At 37.7% G+C, this 20,608-nt stretch overlaps 1 protein-coding gene across 2 annotated transcripts; it reads right to left on the reverse strand.

Moving 5' to 3' along the window:
• Positions 1 to 1,390: 1,390 nt before the first annotated feature.
• On the reverse strand, positions 1,391 to 19,248 carry adgre5b.1 (adhesion G protein-coupled receptor E5b, duplicate 1). 2 transcript variants are annotated; one of them, XM_028444913.1, is made up of 18 exons: positions 18,813 to 19,244; positions 18,531 to 18,704; positions 13,821 to 13,895; positions 13,118 to 13,261; positions 12,917 to 13,042; positions 11,543 to 11,686; positions 10,102 to 10,145; positions 9,739 to 9,852; positions 9,479 to 9,632; positions 9,277 to 9,396; positions 8,565 to 8,764; positions 8,306 to 8,473; positions 7,350 to 7,544; positions 6,343 to 6,560; positions 6,019 to 6,177; positions 4,029 to 4,197; positions 3,779 to 3,880; positions 1,391 to 2,790 (listed from the first exon to the last, which is right to left on the reverse strand). In XM_028444913.1, exons 2-18 carry the CDS (start codon positions 18,574 to 18,576, stop codon positions 2,749 to 2,751), a joined length of 2,220 nt encoding a protein of 739 aa, XP_028300714.1. In that variant the 5' UTR covers positions 18,577 to 18,704; positions 18,813 to 19,244; the 3' UTR covers positions 1,391 to 2,748. The 2 variants fall into 2 exon arrangements, with proteins under 2 accessions (XP_028300714.1, XP_028300718.1); XM_028444917.1 differs by lacking the exon at positions 13,821 to 13,895 and having other exon boundaries at positions 18,531 to 19,248.
• Between the last annotated feature and the right edge of the window lie 1,360 nt (positions 19,249 to 20,608).

The raw sequence follows: 20,608 nt of genomic DNA on the forward strand, positions 1-20,608 counted from the left end.
CAAAGAATGACTAAAAGGCTTCAATGATCAATAAAAAAGAGCAGCTATCTGTACAAAAACAACAATAATAACCAGGTTAGCACTAAGTGCCAATTCAATTCACCTGTTGAAGAGTAAACATTTATTAAACGCAAAATGTTTGTAACAAAATAGCTATTCTGAGTAAATGCCATTTAAGAGCAATGAAGCTTATTTTATCCCACTGGAAATGTCTCTGACTCAACATTTGACTGAGAGCAACTGAAAATTGTAGAAATATGCTTTGACAATCTTTTTGTGCTTTACAATTAAGGCATTAATTCTCATTCTCAAGTTTTCTTAATTTCTACACAAACATGTAAAAAACGTAATGTGCTCGCTCCTCATTTTACGACTAAAAAATGCGGGAATTAAATGAATCAGCTTAAATTGATGACAAATCCTATGAGTTCTGAGGATTTTGGTTTGTTCATTTACAGCAGCGTGTGCAGGCCCTGGCTAACAGCCAGTGACGTGCAGTCAGGGTAGGCAAAGTAGGCAGTGCCTACCCAAGGGTAAATTGATATTTTGATTATTTGTTTTAATTATAATATAATTATAATTTTTTTTTTTTTTTCAATTTCCGATGCCTACAATACCTATTAGTTTGAAAGTGTCAGCATTTTGTGCTTTTCATAGCAAAAATTGCTAAACATCGCTATTTGGGAGGAGGAGGCCACACCCCTTCTCAAAGGCACGTTGCTGCTCTGCCTCTGTTCCCATAGCGTGTTTTTATATGTTTGCGCATGCACAGTCAGTTCCCCAAGATAACACCCATTTATGTCCAAAGGCAGCTCTCTACGCTGCTTTTGGACGTAACCGCGCTATGCTAAATGCTATACCTAAGTCCACAGTGCATTAGTGAATTGATATCACATGACCGCTGCTGCTACATTCTCTAGCGAGTGGGCGGGATGACACTACAGTCAGGATGACAGCGCTAGAGACGATAAAAAAACCTTTTTTTTTGAGGAAAAACGACAGCTTTTAAAAGATGGGAGACCAACACCTGAGTTACCAGACCTTCAGCAAAGGTAAGGTCAGAACACTGTTTGTATTTTCTACAGTGAATGGAAGGATTGGCTTTGTGCATGCGCGTCACTGAGGCTGTTCCGAGTTGTTGTTGTTGTCATTTTCTCCGTTGTTTGTGCTGCCGTGTCATGAGAAATATCTTGTTGGGAGAGTATGGAGGCTATATTAAATAATTGTTTATGTTTCTTTAATGGTGTTTTACGATGTTGATTTTGTTAGATGGCTAAATGCTTGTTCGTGTGGATCTTGTTGGGTTTTTTCTTTCTTATAATGAATTTTATTTTTAGATAAGCGCATTGAGATGGTAAATTGCGCTATACAAATAAAGTTGAATTGAATTGAATTGGATTAACACTTGCCAGCAGAAACATATGATATTGTCATTGGTGTTGACATTGGTGGTCTCGATTTGGAACGCCCTGCCTACCCAACCCTAGTGCTCACGGCACGTCACTGCTAACAGCTAAATAACAACATGTTTCATGTTGGAGAAGCAGCAGACATGTCAGGGGTGGACATATTCTGTACCAGATTTGTTTTCTTGACTAATAATGTGTCAAATCTAAGCACAAAACCTGCAGGTGCACTAACACAGGTTCACCAATGAACTATAACAAATGACCCCATGCTCAAAATTGTGTATGATGATTCAAAAAGTGTTGCCTTGATGCATTAACTCCACCGATCTCTGAAAACATGACGTGCTGTCTAGCATCATGAGTGGGCTTATATAAGCTTGGAAATTTTAAGGTCACATCTGCATTCAGACTGCAGCTTCAATAACAACAATCTCTGATTAATTACTTAGTCTGACGTCATTACATCACTTAGCCGCTTTTTACCCACAGACTTCGAACACCTGAAAGGATCGCTGGAGATTTGAAGCTGCTCTGACACATTTGTCTAGCTTGGGCTTTTTAAATCTCAGTGAACCCTTACAGCTTCTCGTTTGAGTGGGTGGAGAGTTGTGGCTGATTTTTGTCGGCGACAGCTCAGACTCCCTGTGACTCCTCAAAAACCCGACAACTGGCGAGACTGGCCAGGCATGCACTGAGGCACTTAGTGGGAAATTTACATTTTTAGTCATTTGTTTTTTCCTCATTGAAAAATGACACGTGACCTTGTACATCTAACATAAAAAAGCCATTTAAGCGAGTGCAAACTGTTCACTTGTGCTCATATTTACTTACAGCCTACCTATACCAAAGTTATCCTTTACAGTCAGCAACTACAAATAAATTAATGTACATGGCTCTGAAAGAAATACAGGCTATATAAAAAGTGACAATGGCTCTATTATTGCAGTTTGATTTACAAAGACGGCTGTAAAATATCAGTTTTTTAGAGAAAATGATTTTAAGGTGAGTGACGGAGTAGAACACCATGCCTCTGTACTCACTGGATTTATATTTATGCATATGAGGGTGATCCTAAAATGGTCCCATTTATCAAACTAAAGATGAGGAATAAATCGCAGGCATTGAAATACAGAATTTTTTTTTTTTAAATCTGAGAAAATTCCTCACATTATGTAATGTCCCCAGAGACCAATCTGTGAAAATGTTGTCTGGTCCAAACCCATGAGAAAGGTAAATGTTCAAAAGGCAAAAGAATGAACAATAATGTTACAACTGACTCAGGCCAAGCAGACCAAAGGTAGGATAGACTCTCTTTGGTGTTAATTGATTGCAATGCTCTTCATATTTGGGATTCCCCTGTGAGCTGTCCACTCCGAGAACCCTGAAAATAGATAAAGAAAACCATCTTTATTATATTCTACCAAAACAAGTTAAGAAAACTAAACACTTTAAAGGGTACACGTACTCACATTTAATTGCAGGCTCTATTAAAATATCATGTACAATACGATAGGTTTAACCCTGTTATTATCTTTATCGATCTATTTATTTTCTCTGCATATGTTGTCAAAAGTTACCACTATGCAATCTTTTTGGAAAAAATAAAAATAATAAATGTATTGTATTGCTGAGTTGTGATCATCACCAACGTTTGCTTCAGCCAGTGGAGCCACTATTTTCCCAACACCTGTCTATGACTTGAGCCAGGTTTGGGATCAATTACAATTGTAATTGTATGATTGATGATTAATTACATTTATGATGTATTGCCATTGTAATCGTAATTGAATTGTAATTCAGTTTAAATATTGACTTTGTAATTGTAATTGGCATATAAATTTAAATTAAATATGTCATTTACAATTTCATTTAATGCAAAACTGGGGAACCGTACAGTTCTATGACTTACACAGAGGCCTACATAGTTATTATCTTATTAAAATATGCTTTATATCAAAATTACCTTACTTGTTCATAATATCAATATAAGTGAGTTTAGTAATTGTAATTGACTTTCAGGGTAAAATAATAATTGTAATTGTGATTGTAATTGGAAAAAATGTTGGTCAACGTAATCGGAATTGAGTTGTAATTGAACATGAATAACTAAAGATGTAATTGTAATTTTAAAATGTAATTGACCCCAACCCTGCCTTGAGTATAAATGGTGGCCACCGTCTCTTAAGAATGACACGTTTTCTTCCTCCCGTGGCTGCTGTACAATTATTTTTAAAGAAAATAAATAAATAAATAAACCTATCGTATTATAGAGCGTCTTTGACTGCGTGTGCTTGCTGTTTTCATTCATATAAGCTCCCTTTTTAAGCTTTCTGAATATCGGTGTGTATGATGGAGTGCTACTGTCTCACCTGTGACTGACTGCTAGAAGGGTTGGTGCTGCTGAAACCTGAATATTTCTTCTTCTGTGGTGTGCAGATGCACGAGCAGAAACTAGCATACTCATCTCTCACCTGTAGAGGGCAGAAAAACATCAAAAACAAATCCATCCACAACCTACAGATTCACTTGACTTTAATTCACTTCACCATTAAAGTTTATAGTTTTTTTTTTGTTTTTTTTTTTTACACTCCAGCATCTGCAGCGTGATAGTATCTTTACCTGTTTGGACAAAAGGCAGTGCATGATAAAGACCAGCGCCCCCTGCAGGCTGTTGAGGAAGGTGAAAATATAGGCTGACACTATAGCGTCCTTCTGAAAGAGGAAGGCCCCAAAGACCCACATCAGACCTAAGATACACATCTGGGCTATAGCTGTGACTGTGAAGGCTCTGTGTGAGAAAAACAAGATTGGACATGAAGATTAGTGGGACAGCAGCAGTGAGCATCACAATGAATCAGTCAGTATCTACTGTCTGGGAAAATCCATAAAAGTCAAACAAAAATTCGGGAAGTCGGGCATGAGGGTGAGTTGTGGCGCTTCTGCCTAGCAACGCCAGTCACCATATTTGTTTGTGGGTAAAACAAAGTTAACAACGTAATGACTCCCGTTGTGACAGAAAAGGTTTCACTATGCCGAAGAGCTGTTGTGTGTTTGGCTGTTTGTCCAATGTAAAAAAATAATACAGATATTATTTTTTATAGAAAGTGTCTAATCGTACGTACGTACGGACAACCCCCGGTGCTATTGGTACGTTAACCGAAGTACTAGAACGTAGCGTCTCAGGGTTAGGGTTAGGATTAGGATTAGGGTTAGGGTTAGGGTTAGGGTTAGGGTTAGGTTTAGTCTTAGTCACATGACTGGCCAATGACTGACCTAAACTGGCCAATGAGAGGCGCTGCGTACGAATAGAATGTTGGTACATTAATATGGCAACTGTACGGAAGCCACTGCCTTTTTATATCATCCCAAAAGAAAAAATGAAGAAAATGCTGGCTTCCCTTCATAGGACGGAGGGGTAAAAACCAGTCTCCAAAAATGTCTCTCCATTTCATAACATGTAAGTGAAAAGTTCATGTTCAACATGTTGTATTTATATCCGTCATAAAGTACACTGTGATTAATGGCGTGTGATGATTTTACCGTGCAGGTTACTCGCTGGGTTCATTTATTAGGTAAATGTAAAGATATGGGCAGGTCACATGCAATTTATTCCATTTGTAATCCATCCACATTGGTACCCTGATCTGGACAGGTTGTATGTATTTTGCTAAGCTAGATTGAAAATCAACCATAAACTAAGAGTCAGCATCAATGACCTTTGCTTGACTGAGTTTCAGTATCGACTGAATAAACTATGTCAGTCCCAAAAAAAGATCCTTTTCCCACACAGGACCTTTGGGATCTCTTTACGGGAAATTATTTACTTTGATTGCAAAAAAAAAAAGGCAAATATGCTGAAAGCAGCTGTGGTCCTGAAAAATCTCAGTCATCCCTGTATTCACTTTTAAAGTTTTACCTTTAAGACAAAAAAAATTGCAAGGTACTCACCGGGAGTGCTCAAGAGTATTTGTTATTGCGCTGGCTTTGTATGTTATGTGTAACTGTGCCATTTGCCTCTGTGCACCAGTAAACCTCACATATTTAATTATGATGCATGTGTTTTCATTTCCTAATACACTTGTATTGACCTGACTTCATTTGCATGTATGTGAACCAATTAATTTTTAAGTAGCTTGTTTAGAATTAGGCTTTGATTTCTGCTATTATTATTATTTAAAGCCATACAAATACACTTTGAACATGAACACAATTTATGATTGCTTTGGGCAATAAAACGTCAATATTTGGATGCTCCAGCAGAGAATAGGAGTTAAAAGAATGAACAGTATATGTTCTCTACAGCTGCACATTCTGCTGACTTTACTGGGAGCTCAGTGGGGATAGATAGGGTCAAAGGGCACTCAAAGAGGGCCCCTTGGTCCCCTTGATGATCATTTGGAAAGAAGGGGGGTCAGCACTATGAAAACATTCCCAATACTTTCCTGTTTTTCCCCCCAAACACTCACATTCCTCCCATCAAACAGTTTCCCCATTACAGCATTAAGTGCATGTGCATGTCACAGGTTTGTTTGTATGCCAAGCGGATGTACAAACACATTACAAAAGCACCAGACACAAAGCAGCACATTTCACATGCACACACACTGACTTAATTTTGTGCAGCTTGGACAGGTCTGGGTTAAGGGTGCTGAACTTCTGGACCAACTTCCACACGGTAACAAGGAAGAAGAAGACGTTTATGAGGATAATGAAGCACACCGGGCCGTAGAAGCTCCAGATCAAGCCGTCCTCCAGAGACAGCCAGCAGCTACATGTCAAAAGAGGGAACATGTTTACGACTGGGTGTTCCTTACATCATTGAAACAGATAACAGTAAATGCTAATGATGTCACTGGTAATATGCAGCACCAGTGTAAAAACAGATGCACAAAAACACACAGAAGCACCACTCTCAAACACTCAAACAACTTACTGCTGGTTAGTGCCGTATCCATTTGGTCTAATGATGGCAGAAAGAACTACAATGGCCAGAGGAATTCCATAACCAGTGACGTAAAGGTAGAGAGGCTGAATGGTGGCGTTGAACACAAGGACGACCATGCGGTAGAGCTGGACCCCTTCTAACAGCATCCAGGTAAAGACAGCCAGGAAAAAGTAATGAAGCAACCCTGCAACAAACCTGCAGCCGCCCTGCAAACAAAATAGTGTACAAATTTGTGGAAATAATACTCCTAATTCTGTTAAAATTATTTTCTATGCAATTGTTGAAAAAAATGCAAAACAGATTTTTTTCATAGCATCTAATTGTCTGAAATCACAAAGTATTTTCTGCTTTTAAAGACAGTTCTACAAGTATTTAGGAGTTTTTCTATGTATGTACATCAAAAATAAGCAACTGGCAGCCCGGGGACTAATATCTCGGTCTGATATTGTGGTCCCCAATGTATATGCGCAAAATGTCAGCAAAAATAAACAAAATTACTCCAAAAATACACAAAACAGAAATTCATAAAATTAGTGAAAAATAGACAAATGACAACAAATAAACAAAATGACGGCAGAAAAACACAAAATGAAAACAAAAATGTACATGAGAGAAAAGTATTAATGGTCAGATTCTAAATGCTAACATGAATGTTGATAATGTGGCCCTCAGATCAAACACTCTCATCATGCTGTGATAAAAATTAATTCCCCATACCTAAAGCACTATATACTTCACCATATACCTTACCATATACATAAGTTCATCAAAATTGCAATATTAATTTATTTTGTAGTTATTTTCATGCATTAAAATATTTGAGGCTTCTGCTATTTTATTTTATATATATCAAACAGCTGATATAGTAAATACATCACCCACACAGCCATTTGTCACAATTTGAAGTCACCTTATTATTAAGACACCATGTGATTTAGGGTTATTAATTTCACCGTGCATGTCCGGGGTCATCTAAAAGCCATGTATTTACATACCACAGGTTTAGTCTGTGAAATTCCCACAAGGAAGACGAGGTCAGCCACGAAGAGGCAGATGCAGAGATGTAGGTGAATGGTGGTGCGCGTTCCCTGAATGGATCGGCACAACTTGAAGGTCAGGATGCAGAGTATCAGACACAGCAGAGAGATGCTCAGCCCAATCTTGGTCATCAACATGAGGCCAAAGTCATGCTGAAATAGAAAGACACTATATACGTGAGTGCAAACAGCGACACAAGAAGGACGTCAGTTCATTTTAGATTTAATGTAGAATTAAATATCTTCATGTATGTGAATTAAAATGTGGAATAAACTCAAGTCATTCTAAGAGCTTTTCCCTGAGGGGAAAAAATAATGTTTTTAAGGTCAAGATTTGATGAGTAATATTGATTTCTGTGCCCAGCTGTAAAAGGTTGACAGATAACTGCAATGATTTAGAAGTTTTCCTTTAAAATCTGCAACAGAAAACCTAGATGTTCTTTTACATACATTTCTACTGCAAGAACCTACATAGAAACTTACATATCCATAAACCATGTATATATTACCTTGTAATTGCATTAAATGTTTGTTAAGAGCTCAAAAGTATAGCATTGTGGTTTGGAAATTGGAAAATGTATCTCACTCTGAGGAGAATTGGGTTGGATTCTGGGAAAGAAACATTGTGTGATGCAGGTACAGTTGTGTTGGAATAATGAGCATGTGTTTTTTGCTCAGGGCTGCTCCTATGGCAGCCATTATAGATAGAGCAGGTGTAAATATTGGAAGAAATTAGGGATTGTTAACAGTTTTATATATAAACTAGGGAGGAATAAAACTTTCCCTTGGATTGAATATTTCCCTAAGCTCTTGCTTTTCAGAAGCTTTCTTTAAAGTCCTTTAAGAGAACTTTGGTGTGATTTAATGTCTTGGACAAAGTTACTCTTTAGGTTCTTAAGGTTTTTATTACCTACCTCCATTGGGTACAAGGCCATGAGCACAGCAAAGCTGCTCAGATGTTCACATGTACACAAAGTGTGTGTGGCGTTGGAGTGCTGCTGATAGCAACCATCTGTGGACCAGCCCCCTCTCTCATTCCAGTATGCACAGATGTATTTCACTTCCTCCGACTCCTCTCTGTCCTAAAACACAGGCAAACTGAGCTTGGTAACGCTGAAAAGACAAAAACTCACACGCACTATGAAGGGAATAAATAAAAATCATTGTGTCTACCTTTAAATGTCTGAGGGTGATGTTGACAGAGTGACTCAGTTTCTGAGTGGAGGGATTGGAGACAACAACTGACACGACTTTGGAGGAAACCTGGAAGGTGGGATCTTCTCCGTCTCTATCGTGCCCTTTGAGCCCCTCAAAAAAGCCATTCACAGATCCTTCAAGGTTTTTATAGCTCAGCAACGCAGCTAGAGCGAAACCTGAGATGAGAGACATCCAAAACATGAAAATGTTGAAAATAAATGTCAATAGTGGAAAGTCAAAAACAAAAGTAAAGGAAAGAAAGCAATAAAGAAAAACAAGATAGACAAAAATGTAAGAAAAGGCAATGAAAGCTATGATAAGACTTAGAATAACTTAGAAATGAGGCAAGACAATGAAAGACAAGCAATAAGAGAGAAAAAATCTAGACAGCAAGATCATCAATGGCAAGGCTCGAAGAACCAAGGGAAAAACAATAAAGAGACATTTTTAATGATGAAATAACCTATGATAATAAAAGGTAAGGTGAATTAGAATAAGAATTCCTTTATTCGTCCCACAAAGGGGAAATTTGCAAAGCAAGTCCATAACCAATCTAAACACCACAAGACGAGACATGTAGAGAAATGACAATGTGAGAAAAAGAAAAGCTGATAGAAGTAAGAAATCAGAATGAGAGACAAGAACAGGCAGGTAACTAAGGGATGTGACAATGAGAAGACAATATCACCTGGGTATAGTCCCGTCCCAGCTGCTGTTGTCCAGTCAGTGTCGAGTAAAGCATTTTCATTGGCCAAATGGACGGGTCCAGAGGGTGGAGTCTCTCCTCTGTGAACAGCAATTTCTGCATCTATTCAAGTGAGAAAAAAAAAACATTCTTAAGAGATACTGCCATTCAGGAAGGCAAAACAGTTCAGTATTTGATGTATTACCTGTTTCTGTGGTTGTTAACTTGGTGTGGTTGAGTTTTAATTGAGGACCGATAAATAAAATTGAGTTCTCCACGGTAGTGAGCAGCCCACTCACTCCCTCGCTGTTGTTCAGGTTTCCAGGAGACAGGATGACTTGAGTTGCGTTGAAAAGTTTCTGTACATGAAACAGGAATTGATTTTACTTGTTGCACTCGTGAGCATGCTGTGTGCATATACAGTATATGTGAGCTTCTCTGAGTTATGTATCTGTTTTTTCTGACCTTTAGTAGCGCCTCCCCATTCACTTTTCCTTCACCAGGAGCAGCACTTGAATCAGACAGAGCCAAGCAGCTGTTTTTCATCATCAACAAAATGTCTGCCAGGCCTGTGAGCGACTGGGAGACAGAGAGCATAATGAGACTATTCAGTCTACTCCACATCGAAGTTCACTTATATATGTCTTGCCCTGCAGGGCTAAGGGACAGTCTGGTCAAATGGAATTAAAGAGTTAGATTAGTTTAGTGAGACACTAAGGCCTGAATCAAACCCCCATAAGTGCCTAAAGAGGAACAAACACTTAACAGGAAATTAGTATAGTTTCTGTTTCTCTAAAACCTCAGAGTGTCTATTGCAAGCAAACGTACCTCTGCAAAGTTGCTGCTGGCACTGAAATCACTGCAGCTGAGCGCTACAGGAAATAAAGGAAAACTCTAGATTAACACCACAACGTTAACTTTGATACCGGATATCAATGGCTTGTGTTTGTTCAGCAGCTTGTCAGTTTGGTTTGGAAAATCTGACCAAATAATTATAAATACAGACTTATCTGTCTGGTAAGATGCTCGATCAGAGGTTAGGTTGAGATTAAGTTGAGTTTATTTCAAATATTTAAAAGTCCTATGTGTTAGTGTGATGCAAAAGAAAGAGTACAGGTCCTTACACAAGATTAGATATTCAAAAAGTAAATCCTACAACTAAAATATGACTTATCAGACCTAAATCACATCTACAGCTTTAAACAAAACAATATGTTTACTTAGTTATAAATAAACAAAAGATTAACATAGGTGGTGGTCACATACAAGCACAAGAACACAGAAGATTCTGTCTGCGAGACTAAAAGAAGTAAGTAAGTAACTAGGAGTAATGCAGACTCAGAATGCATGTCTGATTGGAATCTGAGTAAATGTTGCATTCATGGATTGAGTTTTGCACATGTAGGGTTAAGATATGAGTTTGACTTAACCTACTTGTTTGATATCACCAGCTCTGTAGAAATTCCAATTGCGTTGGTGATAAAATGAAGGAATCAAAATGTTTTAATTCTGTAGTATCTCGATCCTTATCAGCTCATTTATGTGAAGAAACTAAGAGTTTGTCACCACATTGTTTCTTAATTCCTGAACTAATGATTCATCACCAAACATGTTATATTTTGAAATATCTCAAAGCTGAATAGATTCACATTGACTAATCCTACCATGTGATGGCAGATTTTTGGAAAACAAATACTTAGAATAAGAAAAGAAGGCCTAGAGTGACAATAGTTAAAGTGAGGGCAGGGTTTTTCTTTGTGACTCCAATGCAGTGTTAACAAGTTGACTTCTTTAATCACTACAACCACAGTTCACTACTGTACTCCAAGTATTTCATCAATAATTTTAACAAGGTTTGTCTCAAAATGCAGCATTCTTATAGTCATATCGGGCTGGATTCAAATGTTTTCATTCTGTTGCATCAATGGATTGTTGTTTTTTTTACCACCACTTTTTTTTGCAATGCCTTTGGGAATTGTGGAATCTAATTTCAAATTTTCTTTTCTTAAACTAAGAACTCTAAGATGTCCTCATAGAGCAGGGATACCACTAAAATGTGTGCAAAAATAACTTTCTCTTTGGTAAGTTAGTGTGTCTCAATCAATGTTTTAGAAAGCTTGGATCGTTAAAACCCCTTCATTTGACCTTCGCCTGATGGAGTGTCATTCTCGTGTTACCCATAAATAATCTACAATTTACATCAAACTTACTTATTAATGAAAATTTGTTTTTGATACATATTAGAAACAGACGTTATTTGCACGCTCACCTGAACAAGGGGTTCTTGCATTTCCATAGTTGGTGTATCCTTCTGGGCAGTTGCACCAATAACTGCCATTGACATTCTCACAACTTCCTCTTTCTCCACAGATATGCTGATGGCTTAATTCTGAATCTTTGCATTCATCTATATCTGAGAGCAGAGCAGAAGCATGTCGGACTGGTCAGAACACATCTGAACATAGCCCATGTCCTCATAAGGAAAAATGGCTTCATAAAACAACAAGTTGCAGAGCTGGGAACATTTTTCAGAAAGCAAAATGATCCAAAAGAGCTGAATGACTGAAATGTTGATGTTGCGAAAGGCTTTCTTGACCTTTTAGGTCGGGAAAAGTTCGTTAATGCAGTTAAGAGACTGAACCTTTTTATACTGTCGAGGCCTGTGTTCATGTTGACTGTTGTTTCTGTTATATCGTGAGCTTTATGCTCAAAAACGAGTTTGATATGATTAACATTGAATTATTTTAATGCACTTGGGGGTTTTGCTGTTTTACAAAAGTTCAGTAGTGTTAGAAAAACACTCTTGTGTGTTTAGGACTCTTCTCTAGATTAGTTTTATGTTTAACATCGACCACTCGTGTGCCAAATGACAATAATGTTAGTCTTCTTTGTAATACTGCCAATTTGAAGACAATTTGATTTGATTAAGTTTTTATGTATAGCAGAATGAGAAGAAGCCAGAATACTTTGCATTGCAGAGGAAATCTGTATGGACAGGCCAAAGCTTGTTTTTAGACTATAACCTTTATTTCAGGAGTCAACATGACAACCTCAAGACAAATTTTAAAAATATTTCACGCAATGTCCAACTGCTGATATGCACACAAAAACATAATAGATACCTTATTGATATAACTATACAAATTTTGTTATCTATAATTTTTTAAAGTTTTCCACTTAATTCTCAAAGTTTGAATTATCTTTTGAATGAGGACACAGAGGACAGAGAGTATTTAAGGATACAGATCTGCTGTGGAAACTCCTAAAGGGAAAAGGCTGAAAGAAGAAGAGTATTTAAAGGGTTAAGGAGGTTCAGTCTTTAATTATTCCAATGAGTATACAATAAAACATTATTTACAATGATTATGGGACACTTAAATCCAGAGGGTCCCCAAACACTTAGCTGCCAATTGGTACCAGGTGGGAATTGCTGATTTTATTTGGAAATATAAACGTCACCTTTGATTATTTCCTACACTCCAAGCCAAAAATCCCCCTAGAGATTGAATAGACAGTTTCTTTACATGCCATTCATTTGATTTCTAAGTGAATCTTTTCTTTTGTCAATTTGCTGTTATAAAGAACACAAACACTTGTGAATATTTTTTATTATAATTACTTTGCTGTTATAAGTGACTCTTACCTTCGCAGTGTCCACGTCTGCTGTTGTTGATGTATCCATCATGGCAGATACAGATGTAGCTTCCATTGAGGTTTTTGCAGTAAGCGTTTCGACCGCACACATTGGCGTTTTCACACTCGTTGACGACTACCAATAGAACCAGTGGATGTTAGAAGCAATATGATCGGTCATACAGTCATACACACAAACACGCACACTTACCCTGGCACTGTCCATTCAGCTGTGTGAAGTTAAAGTTGCCCCTGTAGTTTTTGAATCCTTGCTTGCACTGACAGTAGTAACTGCCATTCGTGTTGAAGCAGTTTGAGTGGTTCCCACATAGGTTTTCGAGACATTCATTTATGTCTGCAGATTTTAATAAAAGATTATTTATTAAAGAATTGTTTGTACAGAGAAGTAAATCCCATGTTGATATTGAAAAGTGTTTTTAATAGAAGCGTCTTTTTGTGGACAAAAACTGGCGTGCAGTAAAATTGGGACACAACTAAAAGAAAGTCCTTCTAAACCTTAACAGCTGGCCTTAGAAACTTACAAGGGATAAATTGTTTGTTTCCTTGAACAGTCTGAGAGCTTGTGGGGGTCTGATTACTGTATACAGAGTATCCAGCTGACTAAAAAAGGGAAACATGCCTTGCCAGTTGTTCATATGCCAACTAAGTCTTTTCACCCATCCTGCTGTAAACTTTTTACAAGGTGGAGAGATTATAATCTATACATTTATTTCCAGCCTTTCTGTTATAATAAGATTTTATAGCCCTGAAATGGAAAAACTAAGAGACAAATCATCAAACAAAAGTTTGCCTGTGATATTTCATATTGCTATAGTGCCTAGGGCTCGAGTAGATGTGACACAAGCCAGTGGGGAGGGGTTTGGAAAAGGCACACATTAAAAGAAAGGATTTACCATCACAGCGTTTCCCAACTGTATTGAAGCCATGAGGACACTGCAACGAGCATTCTCCCAATAAACATGCTAACCCTGCAATGAGAGGGAGATTAAAAAAATGTAAAAAAATTACGTAATAGTCTCTTTGAGAATTTGCTACAGTGCTGAAAGTGAAAGTCAACGGGTTTGGCAGAAACCTGATGACAGGGTGACATACTCACTGTCAACTTTGCTCTGCCTCGATTCTTAATGGAAATCTGTTTAATTATCCAATAAATATTGTTCCTTCCTCTCTGTGAGATGAAAGTCTATTTGTCATGATAAACAGAAGATTTAAGATTTTATCCACCCTGGTAGCTTTTATTTGTGCCTTTGAGTTGTAAAAGTACCTATTTTAGACACGACTGAGACAAATGAGCTATAGCACTCAATAAAGGCTTGGATTGCACTTTATTGGTAAGAAATAAACAGTTATCTGTTTCCTGAAAGCATAAAACTGTTTGTTTAGGGTTTTATTACTCATTAAAAGAGTAGATTTGGAAGAGTAAGCTGCAAACTTTTAAATATAGTCATTTATCTTCATACTCATTTAACCATATATCTGCCTATCATGATCAAGGCGGAACTTTTGGAGCCCAATGTTTGTTATATCCTAGTGTTAGTAGTGTCAATCACAGGGTTAATACATGCACAGCGGCTCCCAATCAGGAGCCGGCTCCCGTCGTTCACGTCACTAGAATTAGGTACTACTCAACATAAAGCTGTGTGTGTGTGTGTGTGTGTGTGTGTGGGTAAGTCCATATGCGCCAACCTATATGTTCTTGCATGATGTGACATGCATGATGAATGAATTACTCTCATTTTGTTACATGCATGAATACTACATATATTTAATCATTTACTGTTTATGATTTAAACGACCCTCACTAACCCTCACCATTACTGAACAATTTCTCATTCTAATAAAATCATCAATGTGCTACAACAGTCGTCATTCTCTATCTACCTTACCATTATTTCTGTCTTAAAGCGAATTATTCAAAACTTAACATGTTTGTTTAAACATACTAAGGGTTTGTGTTTAACATCAATCCAACAGCATAACCATGATGGATAACAAATTCATACTTATTACAATATTTGACCATACATATCCTTTAATTATCCTCAAAACAGAAATCTAACCAGATTTAGCCTTCAAAACACTTTCAAATATCATGCTGTTGCATTACTGTTCATGCTTTTTCCCAATGGCTAAAAAAGCAAAAGGCACCGGCAGTGGTGCTTTCACATTAGTGGAATGGGGTTCAACTCCCTACAGTGTACTTGCTAAAAGCCAAAATATATGAAAACACAATAGTTACCACTCTACACATTTCACAACAAACCTAAATGTCCCTGACGTCTCACCTTCGAACACAACCTCACTTGGCCATCCATGAAAAAGCTACTTAACCTCCCACTTTCCTATAGCAATACTTATATACATAACTGCAATGCTTTATTGAATTTTAAAGGTCTTAAATTGTTCTCCAAACAAAGTCTTTGTTGCCAATGCTGAAAATCCACTTTCACACAAGTACATGATGGCAAAGGGCATCAAAGTGTTGATAGTACGTTTGGCTAGCACAATGTTGCTCTTGTCATTTTTGTGCTTTTTTTATGAGATTGTTTCTCTTTCAGCATGGGTAAACTTCAGTGACGTGCAGTCAGGGTAGGCAGTGCCTACCCAAGGGTTAATTGATATTTTGATTATTTGTTTTAATCCTAATATAATTATTAAAAAAAAAATAATAATCAATTTATGATGGTATACAGTACCTATAAGTTTGAAAGTGTCAGCATTTTGTGCTTTTCATAGACCAATGACCAATTTCCTGGTACGGCAGAGATCACAGTCTCACTCCGCTGTAAGGCAAAAAGCACATTGCTGCTCTGCCTCTGTTTCCATAGCGTGTTTTTAAGATGAAAACCATTTACGTCTAAAGGCAGCTCTCTACGCTGCCTTTGGACGTAACCGCGTTTTGCTAGATGCTATACGTATCTTCAGAGTGCATTAGTGAATTCATAGAGCGTGGCCTACTACATTCTCTAGCAAGTCTCTAGTAATTGTATTTAGTAAGTGGTTGACAAGTGGCTATTTTAGATTTCTTGTACACCTATCTTAAAATATAAGGGATACTGGAGCTTGGTTGGGCGGGTGAGACGGCTTGTAGCGGGCGCTTGACAATTTCCCTTATTTTCAAATCCAAAACTTGACAGGTATGGACTACAGGCAGGATGACAGCTCTAGAGACAATAAATAAACTTTCTTTTGAAGAAAAACAACAGCTTTTAAAAGATGGGAGACCAACACCTGAGCTCCCAGACCTTCAGCAAAGGTAAGGTCAGAAAATGTTTTGTATTTTTTACAGTGAATGGTAGGATTGGCTTTCTGGATCCACCTCACTGAGGCTGTTCCAAGTTGTTGTTGTTGTCATTTTCTCTGTGTTTCCAACACAAACAACGGATGCGCTGCAGTGTCATGAAATATATCTTGTTGGGAGAGTATGGAAGATGCTATAGAATAATTGTTTGTTTATTTTATGGTGTTTTATGATCTTGATTTTGTTAGATGTTTAATGCTTGTTCATGTGGATCTTGTTGGGTTTTTTCTTTTTTATTATGAATTTTATATTTTGATAAGCGCATTGAGATAACTTTGTTATAAATTGCGCTATACAAATAAAGTTAAATTGAATTCAATTCAACTTTATTTATATAATTGAATTAACACTTGCCGGCAGAAACATATGGAATTGTCATTGGTGTTGACATTGTTGGCCTCGATTTGCAACACCCTGCCTACCCAACCCTAGTGCTCACGGCACGTCACTGGTAATCTTACAGAGGCCGATGTGTAATTTGTGACAATGCATGGAGGCTCCTGACTGTTATTCTATTTATATTCTAGTTTCCATATTTACATTTTTATTCACATTCCCCCTTTCACAATTTGCGTACCCCACTTTGGGAACTTAGGGCCTAGATACACTCTACTCTTTAAGTCAAAACAGTTGGAGTCAAAAGTGACACTGTGTGTGTATGATTGACAGGTTCCAAATATTCAGCCATTTGTGGATAATTTAATGAATGAGGAATCTCTCCATGGAGCTATGCAAATAAGGGGCCCCTCAAACAGTATCTTGTATAGGGGAACTCCACAAAGCTTGACGTAGCCCCGTACTCATTTCAGCCTGAAAACCAAACTAAATTATGCACCAGGACAGACACAAGTAAGTCACATTTCCCTGACAAGTGAGTCACGGATAAAAGTTAAAAACAAAAACCCTAAACACATGGTACCTAATATTTCTACATGTGTCAGCTGAGTTCCTCTACGTCACAAAGAGGCTTTTGTTGTATGGCCAGACAGCAGCTCCCATAGAAAGTCCACTGGAAAACCAGACACTGCAAGTTAGTGTGTGAAACAGTGAGGCTGAGTCTAATTATATGATCAAATAACCGAGGACAGACAAGTCCTGGACATATTCAGTGTATCATTTACACATTATATTCAGTGTACCCAACGTTAACGTCTTCCACCAGTAAGTATAATAGCTAAAAAATACACACTACTCTTACAGGATGACTCATTTGCTTCATATTTCCTTCAGTTGCGTCAGACTTGTAATGATTAGTGAACACCACCTGCTTTTTCCACAACCACAACTCTATCTAAGAAGTTAAGGAACCCGCAATAATATATTTGTAAAATATACAAGGTATCAACAGAATAAATTATGGATATCTTTTAAAATGTTTCAAGTGACTTAAGAGGCCTTCAAAGCCTCCAAAGTCTATGTTTAAGAAAACTTTGTTAACTCCTGACAAGAAGCCTTTACATTATCATTATTGTAATACTCTAAGTAAGTAAAACATATTGGATTTTGAACGTTATCTATTCCTGGATGCATGCTTAATTTGTTAAAGTTCTAAATGGGCTTGGCCCTCCTTCTTTAATGGATTTTATATGTAAAAAAAAAAAAAAAAACAACTAGCACTGGAATAAGTACCATGTTTTTCAGATCCACAAATACATCCACAATTTACACGTTTTCTCATTTATGTGTGTGTATTTATTATGAATTATCATGTGTAAATCTGTGTTTGTGTTTGTGGACTGAGCAAAATACGCTTGTGGATCAGTCCGCGTGTATTTATTTTGGAGACAAAAGTAACGCAGCTTCATTCAAATCCACTCACACACAGCTGCCGATCCACATGTGTCTAGAGCAGTGGTTCCCAACCATGAATTAAGTCATTATATGTTTGAATCTCAGATAACAACCAAATATCTGCTTTAGGTCTTGAGCTGTAATTGGGATTTGAGATTTAATTTTGTGTTTACCATGATTTATGCTTTACATTTGTGTTGCTCTATTGAAGCAGGAGGAGTATCTAAGGTCAGATGGATTCAACTCAATCTCCCTGACAGCCTGAGGAGCTTCTCTGTCCAACGGTCAGTGTAGCATCAATGTGCTGATGCTGATCTTTTGAAAAATCTGTATTTGAAAATGTTTTAATTTTTCACCCTAAAAAAAGAATTATCAGTATTATTATCATTATTATAGAGAAATACTAAACAACATCCCTTCATTGGTATTATTACTTATTTTATTCACTATATCCATGTATCATCTCCAAACACTCATTCACAATGAGACACTTATGCATTAGTAGACTTACCAAGAATGATAAGCCCCTTTCCAAACTTCATGTTGAAGCCAAACATCAGTTCTGCACAGTAAGTGGTTTTGAAGGTATACAATATCTCTGATTTTCGTCCCAAAGGTGAAAGATCAGGTCCTGTCAGGAAAGTATGGGATCCTTTCTTCTGAAGAGTTGTATTTGTTGACTGAGCTTCATTAAAAAAAAAAAATCCACAAAGCGTGAAGTTAAAATAAATCAAACTTCTGCTGGATGTGTGGAAGAGGATATATTTTTAAGAGCAGCAGGAAACACCCTCACCAGCTTTGTTCCTCTCAAGGTTTAGACTCTCAGTCTGAGTTTGCCTCTGTACAGAAATCCCCACCGCTCTCTCTCTCTCTCTCTCTCTCTCCCCCTCCCTATGACTTATCTCCCAGTGGCCTTGCCTCCCTCACACACACACAACACACACCATTTCTTACTCTTTTCTTTCAGTCCATGGCTTTTCCATGTGAACACATTTCTCACACTGGCACCGTATCACATCGCCAGCACACACACAAACCACCCCTCTGTCTACACCAGCTTTCACATTTCTCTCCACGCTTCAGTGGCCTCTATTTCAGGAGCTATTCACCACAGTCTCATGAGACGAGGAAAAGGAGGACCGGTGGTGGTGGTGGGGGGGGGGGGGGGGCAGAGACTGAGGAGATCCTGATGACTAATAAGGAACTTAAACAGCTGCCAATATAGGCTACTTCAGTTCTGCCAGTAATATTATATCCGCTTCCCTTAACCTCTCATCTCCTCCCACTTTCCCTTCTTAGCATTCAGCCCTTCACCCACTTTATGTTACAAACCTTCTGGACTTTCTCAACCCCCCAGACAGTAAAAAAGAAAAACAAGCCGGCGATGAATGCAGGATGACCTCTCTTAAAGTGAAACCACAGTAACACGATGGTGTAACTTGTCGAGTGGGCAGAAAATAGCCTGATGACATAAGGAAAACAAACTAATGACACATGACTCTCAGCTGCATCACAGGCACGCGCTTTAAAAAGGGTTTCTTTCTAAATGATGTCCAATGAAGGGGAAGTTACTGTCAGTAATTTGGTCTTTGCTGTGTTTCAGCACTGGCCTCCTGTGACCAGCTGCACCACTATATAGTCTACATTCCAGTTAAAACACCAGATACATGTTTTAGTTATGTGGGATAGCAACGGAGTGAGCTCTGAAAACTCAAGTTCTTATGTTCAAAATTGTTATGTTTTTTTTAATTTTTTTGTTTTTAAGCATATATTTTGGACTGTTAATGTAACACCTGCTTAAATCCTTCCACCTGTGAAAGTGTCCCTGTTGTACTGTGACAGCATGTTTTACAGAGGAGTTAGAACAATGACATAAAACATGTGTTTGCGGTGTAGTTGTTATATTTAACACATCAAATATCATTGAAATCACAAAAAAATTATGAATAAATTAAGTATCACAAACTTAAAGTGTAAGTTGTCTTAATAGTGAACAAAGAAAGTAAACGTGTAACTTTAAAAAGCTGTAGCTAACCTGCAGGTTGTGGAGATGATGAAGTTTAAACTAATCAAATTGCATGAGATTCAAAATGAAAGATTAGGGAAATATCAGCGGTAGTGATGTCACTCCTCTCTCTGTCCATGTACAAACCAATTCTCCCCTGTGGGTCTGTTTCGGGTGTCCGTGCATCTCCGTCGTGCTTTATTGATTGAAAGCTGAATTTCAGAAGTTACTTTATTCTTATTAATTATTGTTTATTTTCAGTGTTTCACTTCTTTGTTTTCGGTGAAAAGTTCTGAAGCTTTAGAAACTTTAGGTCGCATTAAGCTTCTTAAGATTTTTCCTCTTTCCGCCATTCTTCTTCACTGTTTACTTGCACAAAGTTGGAGGTGCAACACTGTCCCAGCAGTCAATGTAAGGCACTGCAGCAGAAAGAAAGCAGGAAGTGGCCGCTGACTGGATTTTATCATTACTTTACAAGATTGAAATACACGTTGACTAATTTTTGTATTCGACATTATCGAGTATGTCGAATAATCATCGCAGTCGTAAATACATTTCTTTTGTTTGTCTGTCAGCAGGGTAAC

Source organism: Gouania willdenowi, chromosome 1 (assembly GCF_900634775.1).
Source record: "Gouania willdenowi chromosome 1, fGouWil2.1, whole genome shotgun sequence".
Classification (NCBI taxonomy): Eukaryota; Metazoa; Chordata; class Actinopteri; order Blenniiformes; family Gobiesocidae; genus Gouania; species Gouania willdenowi.

What these genes read in the sequence shown, in the direction of transcription:
- adgre5b.1 (XM_028444913.1), bottom strand. Translation starts at nt 18,576, where the DNA reads ATGTTTGGCTTCAACATGAAGTTTGGAAAGGGGCTTATCATTCTTG. An exon ending in ATGGGGAGGCGCTACTAAAG is followed by an intron (nt 9,633 to 9,738) that starts GTCAGAAAAAAC and finishes TTTCATGTACAG; the next exon opens with AAACTTTTCAACGCAACTCA. An exon ending in TGGCCTTGTACCCAATGGAG is followed by an intron (nt 7,545 to 8,305) that starts GTAGGTAATAAA and finishes TTTCTATTTCAG; the next exon opens with CATGACTTTGGCCTCATGTT.